The sequence below is a fragment of the Prinia subflava genome, chromosome 11 (assembly GCF_021018805.1).
Source record: "Prinia subflava isolate CZ2003 ecotype Zambia chromosome 11, Cam_Psub_1.2, whole genome shotgun sequence".
Taxonomy (NCBI): Eukaryota; Metazoa; Chordata; class Aves; order Passeriformes; family Cisticolidae; genus Prinia; species Prinia subflava.
In genome coordinates, this window is record NC_086257.1 from 11,305,066 (window position 1) to 11,327,355 (window position 22,290).

Sequence of the window (22,290 nt, forward strand, 5' to 3'; positions counted from 1 at the left end):
ACTGTGTTATTTTGTTGACAGCTAGTCCCAAAGCAACTGATGCTTTTGCAACTTGATCTGTTCATGGAAGTAATTAAGAGAATGTGAAAATTTTCAAGAAAATTCTTTCAGATAAGGGATAATGTGGAAAGTTTTATTTCTCACATTACATTCCCATTTCTTCTATTATGTTCCCACCATAAAGTAAAAAATCTTTGAATATACAATTATAAGTGAGGTATAAAATTAAATATTTAGCATCTGTATACATTGGAGATGCTTGTCCTTCCTGCGCATAAAGAGCCATATGAAAACCCCAGAATTCTGTTGTAATTTGTGTAAGAGGAATTGTAGACATATCACTGAAACTCGCCCTGCTAAAACCTTCTGAAGAGTTGTAGAGGAGAAAGCTCCCTGTCATGTGAAGCCTTTCTATTTTTACCATGTCACTAGGAAGGGTCACTGTTTACTGTATTAGCCATAACCTAATGAGATGTGTACTGTGGCAAATCCAGGACTGGAATTGCAGGACAGGTTGTGGTGGTTCTATTATTAGAAAGCTGTTACACTGAGAATAAAAGATGGGGCTTGTACTGCAGAACATTTCTTGTACTCCTGAGAGTAAATCCCAGCAGTTGTTACCAGAGAAGATGCTGAAGCCTCTGAGTTCTCATTGATTGGATATGCAAGTCAATCAGTCATGTTGAGATACACAAAATCTGTTGACAAAGAAATGATGACTGATATCCTAAGAACAAAATCTAATGATGAAAACAGTAAATCTTGCTATTGCCAAAACAAATTCCTCAGAGACCAGAATTTCACTTTCAAAGGGTATTTTGTATGTAGACAGGTTGTGTGTTGACTCAGTTTATATAATGTGTCTAAAACATCCAGAAAAGCTTTACCTATAGCTGGGCTGTGTGAGGAAATAAATGCAGTCATTTTTCAATAGCATGTCAGAATAAAATATGTTCTTACTGGAGTTAACTGAACGTACAAGCATGACTGCATGTTTGTATTTCAACCATATTTCAAGCAGGATGTAGAGTTGTTTACCCTTTAGTGCTAATACCAACTGCATAAGACAGGAAGAGAAGAGTACTGAAAGGCCACAGGCAGCAGGGAGGTCACTTGTCCTGCCTGTGTGGCAGCAGCACATGTGGCTACACAGAGCTACACAAGGCTCAGGCAGGGCACGGGTGTGGCACTGGCACAGGGAGCAGTGCCCTGCATGCAGCATGGACAGCCTTACTGGCTGTTCCCCCTTGGCTCCCCTCAGAGAGCTTCCACCCACATTCACGGCAGTTGTCAGTGCTCAGCTTGCACAGAATGAGTCAGATCTGAAGAAATTTGGCTTCTGGCTTGAAATCTGTAAAGAGAAATGGATGAGATAGCAAAGTTGGGTCAGAAAGTGGGAAGAAATAAATGAAAGGAATAAAGCAGTAAAGAGGGCTGGAAACACTTTGATGAGATACTACATCTGCATCCATACAATGAGGCTGCTGACTTTCACAGCTTGTGCCAACACAAGATGTAGGGATCACTGGGCAGCTTGCATAGGAAGTCATAATACTGTGAAAAAAATTTCCATATGTTAGTGTTAAATAAGAAAGGAGTGGATCAGGCTTGCTTATGTCCCAACTTTGACAAGGGCTGTAGAGGTAATCTAACGGCCTCAGAGCAGCTCTGGATTATGGCTGTGCCCAGAAGAGACTTATCTGAAAAATGAACAGTGCACAGCAAAGCACAACTGTCTCTCGAGTGCTGTATGATCTTTGGCAGTAGGTTGGGAGGGAAGTGTCACTGGCCAAAACGAATGGGAGTTCCCCAGGAGAGCTTGAAGGTGGCAAGCCAAGAGCTGGTGTCTGTGTCTGTCACTGAGAGGATGTGTCAGCTCTGCCCTGCAAACAGCACAGCCAGTCCAACAGCTCCTGCAGTAAACTGGCACGCAGGGATAGAATCAGCACCGTCACAATACTCCAGTTAACACTGCAATGTCAGAGCAGAGAAGGGACCTGCAGTATTTCAGAGAGTACATTTTAATGCCTAAAGTGTTGAAAACTGTAGCGTGAAATATATGTGCATTATTTGACATTGGCTGGGAATGTGGTAGGCAGGTTCTATGAACACGGGTCAGTGAGATCCCTGAGCAGCAGAGTCAAGGAGCTGTTCCCATCCAGTAGGCAACACGCTGGCTGTGGCAGGGTGGTCATGGCACTGTGCCAGCCAGGTGTGTGCCTCACACTGCCTCGGGCTTCACCAGGCTCATCCATCTCGATTGTTCTGGGCCAGGAAGGAACCAATTCTAACTGATGGCTTTCAACTGCTCAACTTTGAAAGGTGAAATCCTGCGTAGGAAGATACTTTCAGATTTTTTTTTACTTCTTGCCTGTTTTGTTTCTTTGCTTGCTTGTCACACTGCTTTTAAACTAATATGTAGTCTAATAGGTATGTTAATCTGCATCTGCTGTGGTATGCATGTGATAAGGGAAACAGATCAAATGAACTTATTTTAGTGATAAAGGAAACAGATCAAATGAACTTATTTTAGTCAATATGTTTAAATAAAAAGTCAACATGGCAAGAGGAATACTTCCCACTCTGACTGACTTATGTTCAGTTTAAGTTCCAGGAATGTCTAAGAGGGTGGCATCATCCCCTTCAAAACATTTTTTTTTTTCCCGATTGGATTATATCAGCAAGCAGCTGCCTCTCAGGCATTATTTATGCCAGACGGCCAGGCTCTCTGTGCCAGCTTCTCCTTGAGACTGTTCTACGGATGGAGGCATCCCTTCCAAATCAGCCCAGGGGACAGTAGCGGTGCCCGGCCGAGGCGCTGCAAAGGGCCGCTGTGCCAGGGCGAGCGGGGCCTGCCGGGGGCTGCTGTGCTCCGTCCCGTGCGCTGCAGATGAGAAACGCAGCGCCGGCTCCCGTGGAGAAAGAAAACGTGTCCGTGCCGGGGCCGTCCCGCCGCTCTCCGGCCTTGGCCCCGGCCGTGCCGCGCCGGCAGCGCTTCTGCGGCTCCTGCTGGCGGCCCGGAGCGCCGGCCCGGCCCCGGCCCCGACCCCAGCCCCTCCGCACCGACCCCAGCCCCGGCACCGACCCCAGCCCCGGGACCGACCCCAGCCCCGGCACCGACCACAGCCCCGGCACCGACCCCAGCCCCACCACACCGACCCCAGCCCCGGCACCGACCCCAGCCCCTCCGCACCGACCCCAGCCCCGGCACCGGCCCCAGCCCCGGCACCGACCCCAGCCCCGGGACCGACCCCAGCCCCACCACACCGACCCCAGCCCCTCCGCACCGACCCCAGCCCCGGCACCGGCCCCAGCCCCGGCACCGACCCCAGCCCCACCACACCGACCCCAGCCCCGGCACCGACCCCAGCCCCGGCACCGACCCCAGTCCCACCACACCGACCCCAGCCCCGGCACCGACCACAGCCCCGGCACCGACCCCAGCCCCGGGACCGACCCCAGCCCCACCGCACCGACCCCAGCCCCGGCACCGACCACAGCCCCGGCACCGACCACAGCCCCGGGACTGACCCCAGCCCCGGCACCGACCACAGCCCCGGCACCGACCACAGTCCCGGCACCGACCACAGCCCCACCACACCGACCCCAGCCCCGGCAACGGCCCCAGCCCCTCCGCACCGACCCCAGCCCCGGCACCGACCCCAGCCCCACCACACCGACCCCAGCCCCGGCACCGGCCCCAGCCCCGGCACCGACCCCAGCCCCGGGACCGATCACAGCCCCGGCACCGACCCCAGTCCCGGGACCGATCACAGCCCCGGCACCGACCCCAGCCCCGGGACCGATCACAGCCCCGCCGCACCGGCCCCAGCCCCGGCCGCAGAGCCACTGCAGTCCCCCTGCTGCAATCCCGCACACACCGCTCTGCTCCTGATCATCCTCGTACCTGTGCTGGGACAGATTAAAACGATCCGAATTATCAGATATTTTTTCAATATATGTGAATAATGTGTTTTGCCTTGTTAATTTCAAGCTGGTGAAATTGAGGATTCGATGTAACTCAGACCTCAGAGTGCTGAAGATACTGAAATCGGCTGGAATAAACCTAACACATTTGAAGCATTAGAAAGCAGGCATTGTTTATCTGTGCGGGACATACAGAGGATTTTTTTATTATTATTATTCTGCGTGTGTTGTGAGGCTTTACAACAAGGTATTTATCCATCGTAATCATACGTATTCATTAAAACGTGGTTCTTATTTAATACATAAACATTACTTTCCTAGAACTAATTTGTATGTATCCACCACCCACTGGAAGTCCTTTTTTGGTCCTGGAGAGTCATAAGAGGGGTCTCTGGTGGTTGTATTCACTGAATGCTTTGACATTAAAGGTGACGTTTCCTTGAACTTTTTCTTTGGGCATGTGCTGTTACTTCTTTGTTACATGACTTGCACAAAAACACGGTAGTCCTTTTTATCTATTTCTCCACTTGTTCCAGTCATGTTTATCCTCCTGTGGCCTTAACTTTTTTTTTTTTTTTTTCATTTAGTCTTTAAGCTCTATCAGCACCTTCAGAGAAACGAAACATTTCTATTCTCTAGATCATTTATCATTGATGGCTGAGTTAGCAAATGAAAATTTGCTTTCTTAAAACTAGTGAGACTGACTCTTGCCTAGGAAACTCCTGCTGGTTGACCTCAGTGTCCTCCACAGGTCTGCTGGGCACAGACTAATGTTGCAAAACTTTCTTCTGAGCAGCAGGCCTGAAGCTCTTTCCTGCGAGGTTCAGCTGGCACAGCAGGCAGGCAGGGCTGTCACTGCCTGCTTCTCAGGCTGCTGGGGCTCGTGTGTGGGAGCTGCCCTGGTGGCACCGTGTGGCTCCGTGCCATGGACGGACCGGTGCAGCACAGAGATGTGCTGTGCCACACTGCATTCCTGCTGCAGCCTCTGTGCCAGTACAGCACACAGGGATGTCATTAGGGAATACGAGGAGAAAAGAACTTTTCACAAGTCAGAATTATTCTCCAGCCTGTTTGAGCCTTCTGGGCAAAATGCCAAGGGAAGAGAATTGAGTCTGGTGCTTGTTTGTGAATTTAGCTCAGGAATCACTTGTGAAAGGAGCTGTGCTACTGCTGACCTATTATAGTGCACATGGGAAGCTGTCACCTTAGAGACTTCATTTACCAGCCTGTTTGTTGCAGATTGTTTCATTCATGAGTTAGTGGGGGACTGAAATGGCTTTTGAAACAAAGAGTATTGAGTAATAAGTTGGAAGTCATTCATGTCTAGGACGTACCTGGCAGTGTTGCCCTGACACAGAAACTAGAAATCATGACAATTCCAGAGCCTGAAAATCATAACTATTAGTTAGCTCTATGTGCATATTTGGCTAATAAATAACATTCCTTGAGGTTATTTAAAAGCATCAATGAAGTGTGTTGGAAACTGCTAGGGGAACATATAGTACTTTCCACAGAGGACTTGCACTCCAAGCCACAAGTGCTTTAAAGGGGAGAGGGCCAGATTCACTGTGGGTCTTCAGTGACTCTGCTTGGAGAAAGTCACTGTGACTTTCAGAAGAGAAAGCAGTGATTACTTCACTTGGTAATATTTGAAAGTCCACCAGTTCATTTGCATTGTGCAAACCCATGTAAGAATCTGCCAGCAAAGTCAAAATCAATACATCTTTGAAACTCTGTGAGGTTAATTTTACCTTTTTATTCCTTTCTTTTTTTTCCTCCCTCCTTTAATGAGGAAGACTTTTAAAATGTCTTTTTGGTAACAGCTAGAGGTCTTAACCAAACTGTGTAGGGCACCACCAACTTTTTCATGTATGAAATTCAGCCTTGTGTCTGAAAACAAGAATATACTCTGTTGTTATTTCTGTGCCGTCCAAAAACCATAGCAACATATACTCATCACAGATTAACTGCAATGGAGGTAATCTACTGTTTGCCATTCATTATATCAATCATGATATTCTTTGGAATAATGGTCATCTCAGTAGAAGCAGATCTGAATATAGACTGGCTGTACATTCCCTCTGAGGTGATAGGGCTGCCGAGTGCTAAGCTATCTGGGACTTCAAATAATATTCATTTAACAACCTGAATATTGCATTTTGAGCAGGTTTCCCACTCTTGTTTAGTCTCAGTTCTCTGTGTTTTACTTAACACAGTTAAGTCAAATTATTTTTTTATTCTCCAAAGAACGTCTGAACTTTAGAATAAAAGAGATGGCATGCTTCTGTTGGGGCAGAATAGTTATAGCTTGAAGTAACATGCTCTATTTCTAGGGACAAAGGTGTTCTTCATAGAATATTTGGCTTCTCTGTTTAGGTTTTGAGTCTATATTCCACAGAAATATTCTTTTAAACCATGTTGGCTAGTGAATATATACATTTTAGTACCCAGTGATTCTGGTTACTTACTGTTCCAAACTGCTTCTCTTCAAGCTATGATTTTCTACTAGACTAGAAGAAACAATGTTTTGGTATTGTAATTGGTACAGATGGAAAGTCTGCAGCTTTACTTCATGACTAAGTTGGTGCATTTCTAACTATACATGTATATTTTGCTCTTTGTTTTGTATTAATTTTTTCAGATGATGCTACGAGAGTGCTTTAAAGTGCTACAGCTGAGGAGGGAATGTGAGCCTTGGGCGCTGGAGTGCAGGACACTGCCTTAGAGCTGGATGGCAGGATCTGCTGTGCCAGACTCCTGCTGGCAGCATTTCCCTGGCACTGTCTGCTCATTAGGGCTCTGCTTCTATAGCACATTTAAACACCAGCAAAAGTTCACCCCACCAGTGAACAAAGATAAACATATAGTCCTATTAAAGTTAAGCATGTGCTTATGAGCTTCACTACGTTTTGGATAATGAGAGATGCTGCCTGTGTGTACAAAGGTATCAGAGAAGCTGCCCCGGGAACCTGTTTACCTTTTGCTCATTATTTGTATTATTGCTGAGGGCTACAGATACTGCTGCTTGTTATCCACCCCACTGACATTTCTTAGTTGTCTTTCCAAGTGCTGCTAAAAAGAAAAGCTGAGATTTTGGAACACCAGTGAGTGCCAGTGATTGAATTCCATAGCCCCAGGGCTGTGGATGGGGAGAGCCCAGCATATAAAGAGGGGGAAAAAAAGAAATCAAGGATTTTTTGTTGTACATGTGGCATTGCCCAGTTTCTCAGGACAGCAGAGGAGAGCGAGAGAGAATAGACATTTTCTAGCAAACAGTATAATATTGAAAAGTATGCTTAACACCAGAATGAAAGAAAACTATTTTCATGTTTCATCAGTCAGGAGGGACAGGAAAGGATTAGACCTTGGAGGCAGGAGAGACTCAGATTAGAAAACTGTATAAAATTGCTTACTCTCACTGGTTGTTTTGCTTCTGTAAAACATGCATCATGTACCAAAAGTATTTCCAGCTCCCCACTACAGAAGCGTGCTGCCACTCCTGATAAGAAATCTGCCTTGTAGTAAGAGGGTTTCTGATGCAGAAAGTGCATCTGTACTGTCTACCCCAAAGGCTCTTGTCACTGCAGCCAGGATTTCGCCTTAGCATTAATACTGATTTGCTCTATATTTTTACCAGCTTTTAATTTTTAATGAGTTTCATCTTCACTTGCAGATCCTGCTAACCTTACATGATCGTATGATGAGAGAATTCGATCTGAAGGTAATTTTTGTGTGTCATGTTCCTTTGTTCCTCCTCAAATACAGTCCTGACTTTTAGGGTCATTTGTCAGAGAAGTGATGTCATGGTATCAAAATATAGATTGCCTCCAGATTTCCAGTAGATTATCAGAGTAACTGTGGATCCCCACAGCTGAAGGTTGAGCTACTGACCTCATTAAATCACCTGTCCTAGCAGCTCCAACCTTTGTTGCCTACCACTCTGCTCAGTGTTTTGCCATCTTCACTGGCTTCATCAGTCTTGTGGTTTTCCTCCAGCAAGTTCATGTCCAGAAGTCAGATCCAGAGTTTACTGTTAACATTATGAAAACCCTTAAGTGTTAACAGGAGGATGCAGTCATGTTTGGAAGTATTTGTTTATTTGGAGGATGTAGTCTCTTGAAGCATCTGCTTCCAAGACGACAATGGAGATTTTTGCTGGGGTCATCAAATCCTTGAAGTCATTGCCACATTTCAAATAGGATATACAAAGTCTGCAAATAAGAATCTCAAGAATTTTAGAATTTTTGAAGGAAATTTAAAAACCTGAACTAGAAGATCCTACAGTTTTCCATTCTGTTCAGTCTTTTCACAGCATCAGGGGCAGCCTGCAATTATGTTGGGATACATCCTGTCCCGCTGAATTTTGACAGAAAAGGCTTAAGGCAGATACTTTATGTAATTGCAGTTCACTGAGTGCTTTTTGGTGCCTGACTTGGACTGAAAACAGTATTTTGCCATCCTATTTTGCCAAATGGGAAACTTTACTTGATGCCAAATAGATCTCTTCATTTCACAGTCAATATTTTGCTGTGATTCTTGACACTGCTATTGCTATACCAATTTCATGACTTTTCAGTGAGCACTGTAGGCTGAACACTGATCTTCCAGTACATATTAATGTATTAGATCCCAATGTAACAGGGATGTCTATCATTAATTAGTTAGCAGAGAACTAAAATGGCAAAGAATGCTATTTTATTGCTTTAAAATATAAAAGACAACAAAATGGCAATACTTTTGCTAGTATAGTGTTTTCAGAAATACCAACCCTCCTAAACAAGAACTGAATGTTCTTGTACTCATGCTAGCATTGCCTCTGTTTGAAGATAACAACATTCAACATATTTCTGATCCTACAGGTAGCACAGTAAATTAGACTAAGAAATGAGAAAAACCTTTATAAATGCATTTCTGCAAAAATTATCTCAGAATCAACTTTATTTATAGATCACACCCTTTTTTTTTGCTAAAAATGCATAGTCATTACATATACAGTAGTCAGCATCCAAAAGTGTACAAAGAGTAAATTTTCAAACCCTCCCAACAGAACCACACAAAATTCACACTTTTTGTTCATTGCATGCACAGCCCCTTAAACATGATACCTCCTACTAAAGCGTGCTTGAACCTCTAGCAGACAGAATTGACTTGCTCTAAACTGTTTCTCTGCACTATTAACCCCCAGCTACAACCACAAATCCTAAGGCATTCCCATGAAATAGCGAAGCCCTGCTTCAGAACCCCCATGTTCTGAGTATGGCCCAGGAAGCAATGGCCCTGAAAGCAGAAGTCTGCTGGTGGTGTTTCCTTCCAGGCAACTTTGAGCAAAAGCCTGCTTCCTTTGTCTTGGTCAATAATTTATTACTGAATTCAGGGGAATGAAGCAGCATCTGTCTAAGCAAGATGTGAAAATGATTAAACTTTATTCCACACCCAGCTCCAAGACACTGAGTGTCTTGAATGGAGGTCTGTGACTTCCAGTGCATGTGACAATACCATCTTGCATCTCATCTGAGGCGAAGAGAGTAAAGTCTCAGCTGTCACTCGGGTGTTGGTTATATAGCCCTGACTCAGAGGTGTCTCACAGAAGCTAGAAATATACTTGGATATATTGGGAGAATTTCTAAAGGTACAGGCCTTGACTAACAAACCACTCAAACCCTTTGATGCTTTTGTTTTTTTTCCCCTCAGCTACTGCTGCCAGTTAAGAAAGCTCTTAAAAACATGGTCCTCTTCTCAGTGGTGCTGTTTGTATCAGCCCTTCCAGTTGATGGGCAGAGTGGGTTAGTAGGATAATTATTCAGGGCTCCTTGACAGAGCACCTATATGTGGTCAAAAGATCCAAGTTCAGATTTCACTCAGCCACAGGATTAACTCCATGTTGTTGGTTTCGCAGAACAGGAGGGAAAAAGAGAAAGTTGTTTGATCAATACAATTTTATATTCTCAAATGATTACTTTTTTTTTTGTTTTTCTTAAAAGCTTCATTTATTTCAGGTCTTTTTACTCTGGTAAGAAGCAGTGTGATGTAGTTCAAAATTCCCAATGGCAACTGAGACATAATCATAGTCTTACAGACACTGGTGGGAAATCCTGCTCCATTGTTCCACATAACTGGAATACAATCCACGGCTAAATGAACAAGGAGGCCTCGTGGGTGTCACAATGCTCCTCAGTACAAGCTACCAGTGAGAATTTCTGAAGAAAAGCGTATGTAAGTCATGCATGTTTTCTCTTTACTCCTGACCCTTAAGCATTAAGTCAGCCTGTTTAATACTGCCTGGGTCTTGATTGCCCCCCACTTGAAGCCAGTGGAAATTTTGCCATCAGCTCCACGAGACACAGGATGTGAACATCCCAGAGTATGGCAATGACAAGGGTTTGTCCCAAGAGTTCACGCTCTGGAAATGTTCATGTTCCTCTCCCTAGGAGATGAGGAAAAATATAACATTCTCTCTGCTGGAGTTCAGTAAGATTTCTTCTTAGCACCTGGGAGGGTCTTTGCATTTTTAAGTGCTTTACAAACATTTGCTAGTCTTCAGAGCAACCCTGCGAGGTAGGTAAGTATATTCTCCCCATCTTACAGATGTGGAAACTGAGACACAAAGGGTCAAATTCAACCCTGGTACAATTCCAGTGTTTCACATGATTAAAATTCATTCAAAATGAACACAGTTTAAACAACTTGCCCTAGATTACAGAACAGGTAGTGGCAAAGCAAGGATAAGAACCCAGGAGTGCCTGACTCCTCAACGTGTTACTGGTCACTTGGTCATTTTTACTCTCATAGGCAATGAAAAACAGTATAATCTGGGCAATTACTACAGGTATGACTTGCTTCTGTAAGGCATGTGGATGGTAATCAACTGAGTTTAGTGCAAAAATGCTCTATGAATGTGCTACCTCAGAGAGTTTACTTAAACACGAAGTAAAACTTTCATACTGTCATTTTCTGCAGGTGCACTGTTGACAAAAACCTGACAAAGTAGCTGGATTCAGCAAATAAATAATAAGCATAACACTAGGACAACCAAGCAGAACAATCATTTTAGCAAAAAGAACCCCCAACATACTTCTTCTTTTAACTGCTACATTTCTACAAGTGCAGCATGCAGATGAAACCTTTCCCTTTGTTTCCAGACTGTAGATTCCAGTCTTGCTAATGAAGCTGCTCAGAGCTTCACAGATATCCTGGATGGTGACATTCAAATGAATACACTGCAGAAGAAATACTGTATCACCACAGAAAACAGGGCAATGATTACAGATCAGGTTTATCAGTCTTACATGGAAGATGAGCTTGAAGCTCATAGGCTACCCAGCAGTGCCCAGAAGCCAGGCTTACTGAAGATATGCCAGTGTAGATTGCAGTTCTGGGCACGTGCTGAATGCAAGGGGGGTGTCTGTGCCACCAACACTCTGGGAATTGCCCCAGCAACTTCACATCAGCACCGGTGTGTCAGTCTGGAAGTCAGTGCTGCCCAAACACAGAAAGACACCCAGGCACTTACAGGGCACCCCCTGTGCTGCAACCCCACCTTGGCTCCCATCCCCGTGCAGATTCTACCACAAAAGGCCTGAAAAGCCTTTGGGGTTTCAAACATGAGCTGTGGAATCCACAGTGCAGACCTGACAGCAGGTTATGGAAACATTATGACAGGTACTTCTGCAAGCAAGTTAGTTTTCTAGGATTTCCTTATCCATCTAGTCTGCAGGTCTTGTCTGAGCTCTGGACATGCTAACACATGTTTTTCACTCATGTGCTTTCACACCAGAAAGTTATCCTGCACCTTACAAGTCACACTAATGCTGACTCACTTCTATGTGTGCAAATTCAAGCACTATAATTATAGATATCTCATTCCAATTTTAATCTTTTTATCTCAGATTTGTTCTGTTCATTGGACATAGCAAATAGAACAATTATCTACAAACATGCCCTTCACTGAATAGACACAGACAGTCAGGTAACATTTCCCTAGATATTCTCCACACTTACTATATCTTTTTAATTTGCAGTCACATTTTTTTAAACAAAAACCAGACAAACAAAAATCCATTAATTAGAACTCTTAAATTCTAATCACATCTCCCTGTAGCCATTCACTCTGGATTCAGCAGCCTGCTTACAGTGGCTCAGGCAGCAGTGCTTGCAACCAGTTTTTACAAATAATTCCATGAGGTGCTCAGGCCCATACATGTGCCTAAACAATTTGCCAACAGAAACTTCTCAATGAAGCAATATTCATAATATCAGAGCCACGTACCCAATCTTCAGTGTGACTGGGGCTCACAAGCAACTCTTGTAACAGCAGTAAGATTCCAGTAAAATTGCAGTTGGTTGCAATCCAAACTTTATACTGTTATCTGTCGTTGAGATATATATAGATGACCCTGTGTGGCCTAACTCCAAATATCAAATGTATTTTTACAAGTCAGCAACAGGCATTTTTGACATTGCCCCTTGAGATGTCCTCTACACTGTGACTGACAAGCACAAATATAATTCATTATACAGTATGCTTTAAATGCCTGGTCTTTTACATTTGGCTTATACTGTTTGTTTCTGAGCTGCCTTCTAGTGCTGAGGTTTGTTGTCCCTGGCCTTTCTGATTTATTTCTCAGCATTTAATTGCTGGTTGGACATGCTAGTGCCATCTCCCAGGCAAACCCTTTCTACATAATTAGTTTGGATGAGTCATTGGGCTCTAACTACTATGTGTCTATTATTTTAACTTGAATACAGCCCACCTCAAAGATTTTGGCCTCTTTATGCAGTTGTGGAAATTCATAGCATTACACTGTTGCAGGTCTTGATCCACTGGCTTTCTATTTTGAGTTTTCAGGGTTTTTACAATATTAAAGCACATTTCAAGGAATGACAGTGTTGTGAACCAGCCTCCTCTCCCAGTGGTGCAGATAATTTTCTGCTTTGTTGGCAGCTGAAGAAAGCAATGCTACGTTTATGACAAAAACGTTAGTGAAAATAGATAAAATACTTCATGTAGTTTCCATCTTCTTTTAATGCAGGTTGGCAAATGAAAAATGAACACAGCCACTCACATAGGGCCATGCAGTTTTTTATGGCCCAACAGCAATAACTCAAGAGGCCACAGTTTGGGAACTGCTACTTCAGATAATTCTAGTCAATCTCCTTAAAAGATCACATCTGACCCTTCCAGAAATTACATACCAGCAGAATTGTGCCTGGCAAAGAGTATATATTTTTGTTAAGCCATTTTCATTGTTCACTAAGAATCTAAAATATTCAAACCCTCATATGTAAAATGGGTTGAGATAAGAGCTAAATTGAGTGAGTGTAATTTTCTTTTAGCTTATGCACTTCTATTGAGAAATTTCCATAAAGCTGTCACATTGGTACAGGGCGTATCAGTTTTTGGGTCTGTGATGACTCTGACCCATGTTAAGGATTTGACTTCATAAACCCTGGCTACAGTCCCTCCTATATTCCTATTTTAAACAAAGGGGACTTTGTCTTACAGATGATTAGGACTGGACTCAAAACATTGTCTTGGGATTCAGATTCCATGTCCATGAATATGGGAAAGACCCAAGCAGAAATACACTTCTACAACAGGAGCTGAGTAAAACAGCCACTACACTATTATGCAGTCTGACACAAGGGTTTTCCTAAGGAAGTACCGCCCTTCTTTTGACAATGGGTTACACAAGCAGTTTCTCACCTGAACTTTGATTTGTAAGCCTCTTGTGTAATATTATTGCACTTAATTCCGTCAGACAAAAGCAAAATGCATCTGCTTAAAATCTGCACATGATTTACACAAATGTATCTAGGGAGTAAACTCAGTCTGTACTTAGCTCTTTGTCGTGTGACAAGGATAATACCTGGGTTGCTCTGAAAAGATACTGCTTTGGAAAATTCCCCCTTAATTCTTGTCTTTGCACTCCCCCAAAGCTTCTGAAAGAGGACTTCAACACGTCCAGCTGCAGCCACAACTAATCAGAACAGGAAAAAGTGGGGGAAATGACGAAAAAGTGCCAATATCCACTACTTGTAGAGCAAGATTTTAGGTGCTGAACTCAGATTCAGCAGCATTTTATTCTGCAACTAATTTTAGGATGTTAAATCTGACAGTGCTCTAATTAAAGAGCAGTAAAAACTAGTTCCACATAGTTTTTTAAAAGATACAGAATGAGATCTCATGCATCAGTTACTCTCTTTACATCCACAGAACCCCACCAAGTTTGGCAGGGGTTTATAAAAGTCTGGGATCTGACTTTGACTCTAGAGGACTGATTCGGGGGTGATTTACCCAGGAAGACAAAGGGGCCCCTTAGCAACTCCCTTAGCACAACAGATGTTCCTGACATGCTGAGGGAAGAGCCATTCCATTATGCAGTGTCCTTCTTCCTCTGCCCCCGTTCCAAACCAGTTTGACCCTTTCTGGTTTGGTTATTTCACATATCCTTCCATTTTACTTTATTATCCGAGAGGCTACACCAACCACTCACTGTCTGTCTAATTAAAGTCTCTCCATCAACTGGTAATTCTGTAATAATTCACAGCTGTTTTTCCTCTCTCTTAAATCTATTGTTCCCTGTGAAAAGGCTGCAAGACCTTAGAAACTATAGATAGCTATTGATTTGTTTGCATTTAAAATCCAGCATGTGGCTGCAAAGGCCTGTTACAATATCAGAGAGGAAGATAAATGTCAGTGCATGATCTGCTAGGAAATTTCACATAGGAGTTGATTAAAAGTCTATGAGAAATCATTGCACAAATGTCTTCGGGTGTATACATATATATACACATATATGTAGCTAATAAATATATAGCTAGATATATAAATATATATGTATATACAGAGCTAGTTTAGACCTAATTGTTAGTAAGTGGCATTCACCATTCATGCATTCTTCCTAGTTGCAGAGCTAAATTATTTCAGCTTATACTCTAAGCAGCAACATACCAGTAAGCATTTGCTTGCTTCCCCTGGTAACCTAGTAGTTTAAAGAGCACGAGCAGTTCTGCCATGGTCATTTTCTCCAGCAAACCTCCATGAAAGGGACCTGGCTCTTCCACAGGTGTGTTTCCCCCAGGTTTCACAGCTTCTTCAGGACATGGTGGGTCTGGTCTGAGGGTCACCAGTCTGAAGGTCATTGGCCCAAGGGTCTCCACCCAAGGGTCACCGGCATTGTGGTCGCTGTCTCGAGGGTCTCCAGCCTGGTCAGTCCTGCTTGCAGAGGTCTGCAACGTTGAGAAACCTCCTGACGACCACGGCAAGGCAGACGGTCAGGAGCAGCATATACCCCACGGTGCCCAGGTAGGTGGGGGCAGCCAGGGGCGCCTTGAGAAACTCAGCCAGCCCGTCCTCCACATAGTGCACCTGATCGTAGATGCTGAGGAAGGTGAAGATGTGGAAAAGCTGATGGCTATGCCCCACGATGTCGAAGAGCCCCGGCTGGATCCGCTCGGGGATTTTGCTGACGTTGAAGAAGGCGGCCACCAGCAGCCAGAAGTAGCGGCGGTAGAAGTAGACGAAGAGCGTGGGGTTGCGTGCGCGGAGGTCGAAGAGGAGGCTCTCCAGCATGATGGGGCAGGCCATGCTGAGCGGCATGGCGAACACGAAGGTGCGCACGGCGAAGGGGTAAGCGCAGCACGCGGCGCGGCTGCGGCAGCAGGCGGCCGTGCAGCCCACGGCCAGCGCCAGCGCCACGGGCAGCACCAGCACGCGGTAGGCCGCGATGGGCAGGCTGCAGTCCAGCTGCCAGCCCAGCTGCTGCTGCACGTAGCGGCTCATGGCCCCGGCGTCCAGCAGACTCAGCCCGGGCAGCAGGTAGTAGGAGTAGGCCACGGTGCTGGCGAAGCCGTAGTAGCTGATGGAGGCGTAGTCCAGGTAGAAGAAGGTGGCGCGAAGGCGCGGGGACAGGCAGCTGAAGAGGTGGGCCGTGCAGCTCATGGCGAAGGTGAGCAGCACCCCCGAGGCGTAGCACCAGAGGGGCAGCAGGGCCGGGTGGTGGAAGGGCACGTCCCCGGCGCCCCGCAGCAGCAGCAGCCGCCCGAAGCGGCTGAGGAAGAGCAGCAGTGGGATGAAGTGGGTCCAGAAGTTGAGGGTCTCGTTGGTGGGCTGCAGCACCGAGGCCAGGCACTCCTGCGCCGAGCAGTGCAGCCGCCGGTAGCCCGAGAGGATGAAGCACTCCACGAAGTCCTCGGGCACCTCGTCCCACCGCAGCAGGGCGGCAGGGCGAGGCGGCGGCGGCGCCGCCTCCTTCTTGTCCCCCTCGGCCGCCGGCATGCTGCTGCTGCCCCGGCCGGCCCCGGGCCCGCCGCCTCGCCGCCGACCGGGCGAGGCAGAGCCGCTGCGCCCGCAGCCGCCGGCGGAGGATCCGCGGTAGCTCTGCGCCTCTCCGCCCCCGCCGCCGCCCCCGGCAGCATCACTCATTGCAGCAGGGGCAGCGGCGGCACCGCCGCGGCTCCTCCCGCCCCGCCGCCCGGCATCGCGGTAACTGGAAACCGGCGGCGCATCCAGCGCTCCCGAGGAGCGGGAAGAGACGCCCCCGCCGCCCCGGGTAGGGTTTCCCGGGGTGGGAGGCGCTGGCCACCCGAGCCGCCGTTAATGATTGATGCGGCCGCGGCGGGGGGGCGGGTCCGTGAGAGCCCCCGCAGCGGGGCCGGGCCAGAGCCGCGGCACCCCTTCCCGGAGCAAGGTCAGCCGGCCCGGCCGCGCTCGGCGCGGGGCCTGCGGCGGGCTGCTGCGGTGTAAAAAGCACAAAGGGGCTCCGGGGCGCCCGCCCAGCCCCGAGCGCGGCTGCGCCCGCGCGTACGGCGGGAGCTGGGGGGAGCCCCGGGAAAAGGGAGATGGTCCCGCGGGGCTGGGGCGTCCCCGGCAGCGGAACACACTGGGGATGTACCCCCAGACTGAGGACGAGTGGCAGCTGGGTGGCGGTCTGTTGTGCGTGCTTCGGTAAGGCCGCTGAGACCTGACTTCTTTGGTGACATTATCTCATGCAGTGAATGAAACGTTACTTAGGCTAAACGTTCCCGGCCAGGCTGCACGGGGTGAGGTCACTGACACACACGGCACCCACCTTATCTGCGAGCTCCGAGCGGGGCGGCGGGGAGGGACACTCGGGAACGGCTGGCAGGAGCTGCTCCGTGCTGATCCTTAGACAAATCCTACACTTATTGTTGTTGCGGTTATGCAAGCAGCACGGTTACATAATCAGAATATAAAAATACGGGGAAAAGCGCTGTACGGGTGTTACTGTTCCGTAAGGCATCTGAAGGAAATAGAAGGTAAGTCATCAGTACAGGTGCAGGTAGGAGCCAGACTAAGGGGTTGCACTCTGCTGCTTCAACTGTTTCCTTTTTCTTTGTTTTCAGATCGTCTTAAACATCCAATAGCTCTCGGTTGCCAAAAGTATGTTTTACGTGGTGATACTCGGATACATGCATAGTCACATGGTATAAACTGAGGTCAAGTCTAATTAGGACATTCTGTTCAAAGATTTTTATAAAAATCTTCTATTTCAGAGTAAATCACAACAATCTGGAAAATCTTCTGAACACGGAGGAAATCAGAAATAAGAATTAAGTTTTTTTAAATTAGCAGAAAAAAGTCTTAAAAGTGTGTTGCTGAAAGTGATTTTCAATGCATTGTTCATTCAAAAGTAGGGCAGACTGATGACACTGCTTATAATCTTTATAAAAATTACACAGGAGACCTGCTAAGAAAATAAACATAACTGAACGGTGCTCAAAAGCCAACATAGGGAGCAAAATATTACATGAGGAGCAAAATATTAAGCAAAAGACATTTTTCAGATAGGAGGTCTAATATGCTCTGATGTCTGTGTATTTTAGCAGGGGTGCCTGCTGGAGTGCAGGGACACAGCAAGGGGACACTCCTTGGGGAGTGACTGAGGGGCTCTGGCTGCAGGGAGCCTCAGGATGTGCAGGGCCCTGCTCTTCGTGGGCTCTGCAGTGTGGGATTTAGGGAGAGGAAAGGCTCTTGGGGGTTACTGGAAACTGCTCAGCCTCTGGTAGAGGTCAGGCTTCTCATGGTGCTGCTCTTCACCAGAGGGGCCACAGTGAAGAAGAGACAGGCCAGATGCGGGACTGGGCGCTGCATGCCTGCCGATGCAGGCGGTGGGGAGGGGCTGTTCTGTTCGCTAGAGAACAGCTGCCCCTGCCCCGCTCCCACCACCTCACACACGCAGGCGCTCCCAGTAGGGCTCTGGTGATCCTGGCTCTGGTGATCCTGTCTCCCAGTCCCCTGTGGCAGTGACCCTGCCATTTGTGGTGGTCAATGCCACTGCACGCCCTACGGTAGAGGACCAAAGTGACCATGATCTTCAGTCTCTCTCATCAAGGTTAGATAAGAAGGGGTGGTTGACTAAGAGCAATCAGGTTTTAGACCTGCATTACAGAGGCTGTTGGAAAGCCACCAGCAGCTGTTGCAACAGATGGTGTCTAAAGGAGGACAGCATCCACTGCTGATTGGGAACTGCTGCCCTTGCAGCGGCAGCAGGGCTCGTTTGACACGTTCTGACTTCCCTGCAGCCTCCTGACGTTCAGGGATGTGGGAGGCTTTCAGCCCTCGTGCCTCAGGGAGTGCTGGGCTGTGGCCTGGCTGCCTGCAGAGACACCCACTGGGTTTATGGCCCACTGGGGCAGCCCAGCCCGGGAGGAGCAGGTGGGGTTTGCTTGTGATTCAGTTCTGGTGGGCACTGGACTGTGTGGGCGTTGGTGGAGGTACACACTAATGCTTTAGCAGACACATTTATGGCACTCATTGCTAATGACCTAAGTCTTTAGCTTATTTCCAAGGCAGACTCCTCACAGGGAGAATGATCTCTGAGGACAGCCTGGGCTTTCATAAAGACTACTGCATACATATTACATTGAGTTGAGTATTCTCCTCCCAAGCCAGCTGTGGGATAGTGTGCAGGGAACCTTACAATTTGAAGCACTTACAACCTCAAAATAGCCTCTTATTCATGTGTAGTCCATCAAGGTTAGTATTACATGCCTATTATGTGGTAAGCCAGGGAGAATCAGGACATCTGGAGGTCACAGAGAGGAGTCCACGTAATGTAGTGCATGAAGAGCCTCTGCATTTCTCTAACCAGAGTTTATATTTAGAAGGGCATGGTCAGCATATACCACGGTCTCTCCTTAGCATGTGTAGAATTTTCTGCAGGCTTTCTCTCCAAATAACCTTTTAGAAGACTCTTAAAACACCGATGAAGGTACTGCCTAATGAGGTAAGTAATGGAAGCTAATGTTAATCAGTGCTGAAAGAAGACTCAAAGATGATGTGCTAAAATACCAAATGTGAGTTTGTTTCTACATTATACCCTTTTTTAATTCAATGTTGAAGTAATTTCTGAGGTGTTATATTGTCTGAAATATCAAAAGCCCTAAAAAATATTCTAAATTACTTCAACCCCACCCAGTGAAATTATGCCTTTAGGTTAAGAAATAAAAAGAAAGAAAAAAAAGAAAAAAAAAAAAAAAAAAAAAAAAAGCTAAATGCATGTTTTGCACTCATACTCAGCACAGTAGGGAAGAGGGGGTACTTAGCCCTCCTATTATACATAGCTTTTTTGAATAAATAAAGAAACTAAAAAAAAAACCCCAAACCTTTAAAAACCTTTAAAAGAGATGAAGTCCTAATGTGAATATACAGTGATGGTGTTTGGAAGATTTAAGATGCTTTTGAATATAAACCTTTAGCCTCACCCAATTCAACTCACGCTGGCAAATGTCAGTATTAGTAGCACTTTTTTGACTTAACTCTCTATCATACAATTTCACCTGTATAATATCTTTTTTCTTTTTGTATCTTCACTTCTAAGACAGATTTTGATGATTTCTTTCTCAGTAAGAAGTTTTTGAGTAAAAACATTTACCCTCTTTGTTTCCTCTGGATTTTTCTCCTGCACTGGAATCTTTTTAGTAATTCTGTTGTGACATCGTCCACAGAACCCCACTGAACAAGAGTGAGGGTAGAACTTGGCTCTATTTAAAAAGAGTAGCTGTTAAAGAAAGGGAAGCTTTAGCCTTGTTTAACTTTGTTTGCTGTACTTCATGGTTGCAGGGTCTCTGGAACGTCTGAAGAGATACACAGCCATACAAAAATGGTCCTTTTATTCTGTGGGTTTGGTTTTTTTTAATCCTTTCTTGAATGTGTATAAATTTCTTGCAAATAATGGCTTGATGGGTAACTTTTTACTGCAGTGATTACAATACTTTGTAATAATTGAGTGGACACTGTGCTTTGATCTAATACTAAAGTGATTAACTTCCCTATGGAGATTCTACTCCACTATCTTTTTAAAACTGGATAAACAGGAAACCTTGCATCACTTTCTCCTTCTTGAGTAACTAATTAGGGTCAATTATACTTTATAAAGCTAATACCTTGATAGATAAAGAAAAGTGGGAGTGATAACCTATATTGTAAAGCCTCAGCTGGAGGAGAGAAAAGGTATATATTGTAAAAGGGAATAACAGTAACCAACACCATCATGGTTGCACAGCAATGTTCATTTTAATGTCTGTGATCAGAAACTTCTAATTTTCTGCCCCCTTTACCTTGAAGTTATCTTCAGTTTGTATCCTTTATGCTTTAAAAACCAGCAATGAAACCCATCTGAAAAAACATCAAACACAGCAAACTGGTAAAATACTTCACATTTTAAGAAAGTTTCTCTGAAACTTTGGTTGTTGTCTTTTTAAAGTTCCTGGTTTTGATAGATTTGAGGTAAAAATTGCCTTTTTCTTGACAGTAGCAAATCTGAACATAAGTATTACTGTGAAATTAGTTTCACTGTGAAGACTAACATATTGGGTGGGTGCATATTTCATGTTTGCCATGGTCAAAATCCACCACTGTCCCAGATTCCAGGGGCTCATGGTAAGAGCGAAGTACAACTTGTCCTTTGCAAGGGTTGCAGGACTGAACCCTCACAAAGTGCATAAGTAAGAAATTGTTTTGTTTGTATGTGCTGAGTGGGAGTGTTTTGCAGAGCACAAATTGCTACTCACTGTTAGTAACCTGACAGAAGGGACTCCCAGTATGGCAAAGGAATGACTGGCATTGCACTCATCTGGAACTTCCATGCTTTCAAACAGCTGATAGATGTGCACATCTGGATTCTAGCCACGTAGGTTAATTCTCTCTGAGAAGAAGCTGCAGGAGAAAGTAAGCCTTCATTTGATACTTGTACCCATGCCTGCAAACTACAATGCAAATGACTGACCCTTCTCAGCCAGATAGTGCAAGTCAGATGTTGCCCCTGTGACTGGTTTGCGTAATGTGCCTCGCTACTTGAGGGATCGCAGGGGGAGAAAGAGCTCAGGTTCCCTGATAAGACGTGTCCCAGGAGAGAGCAGTGGGGTCCTGGAAGGGAAAGCGGCTGCTGAATGTCAGGAGTAGAGCAGGACTCACCGCTGAGAGAAGGTAAAGCACCAGCACTGAGAGACGGTGTAACACAGAGATGCCTCCTGCCGGGGGCAGAGCGCAGACAGAGCAGAGGCAGCAAGTCCAGACTGCTGGGAACCTGAGAGGCAAATGCCCTCCCCCAGACAGCCCCTCTGACTGTTTTTCGTTATGCCGGTGGTCCCTGCCAAAGCATCTCAGTCGAGCTCAGGCTCTCTGCTCCGGCTGCCAGCGCTGCCCGCCGCTCCTCTGGGCTCGGCGCTGCGCACCCAGAGCTCCCTGGCAACCCGCGAGTGCCCAGGGGAGCCGCAGCCGCCTGCTTGGAGCATCCTCGCTGCCGCTTTTCAGGCTCGGGCGGGGGGAGGTGGAGGGCGGAATAAGGGAAGAGCTGGAAGACTGCTGCCTAAGCACTGGGGAGCACTCACACAGCCGGTGACTTTAGTGATCCCTGAGCCACTCTGTGAAACTACACAGGAACGTGTGAAACTACAGATTACAAACCTGTACGCCCAGCAGCTACACTTCTGTCCTACTCATAATCTGCCTGCCCCATGGCCTTGAACGTGCTTCCTTTGCCACAGGGTAAGGAACTTCCACAGAACTTCCCTAAATCCTTCCACTTCCATTCCCTTACACCCACATGTGCTAAAGAATTGCAGCAGTTCTGTGCCCTGGCCTGGAGTGAGAGCAGTGGAGAGCTTTCATCTGAAAGTTGGGAAAAAAGCAGCCAGAAAGACAAGTGTAACACACTGTAGCATGTGGTTTATTAATGTAACCTAGTGTTAATTATTTATGATAATTCATGATTTTCCCAAGTATATTGCCTAATGATACTTGTCATTGTAGCAACAGTTAATAAACAATTCCCAGGTCTGCAGGCAACCAGACCTACTGCATTATAATGAAAAATGGCTACAATTTACTTTTAAACATTG

At 46.0% G+C, this 22,290-nt stretch overlaps 1 protein-coding gene across 1 annotated transcript; it reads right to left on the reverse strand.

Annotated features, from left to right (window-relative positions):
- Positions 1-11,972: 11,972 nt before the first annotated feature.
- Positions 11,973-16,479, reverse strand: PAQR9 (progestin and adipoQ receptor family member 9). The gene has a single exon (XM_063408757.1). It carries the CDS (start codon positions 16,349-16,351, stop codon positions 15,137-15,139), a length of 1,215 nt encoding a protein of 404 aa, XP_063264827.1. The 5' UTR covers positions 16,352-16,479; the 3' UTR covers positions 11,973-15,136.
- Positions 16,480-22,290: the final 5,811 nt, after the last annotated feature.

Coding starts and splice junctions, on each gene's coding strand:
- PAQR9 (XM_063408757.1), bottom strand. CDS start 16,351: ATGAGTGATGCTGCCGGGGGCGGCGGCGGGGGCGGAGAGGCGCAGAGC.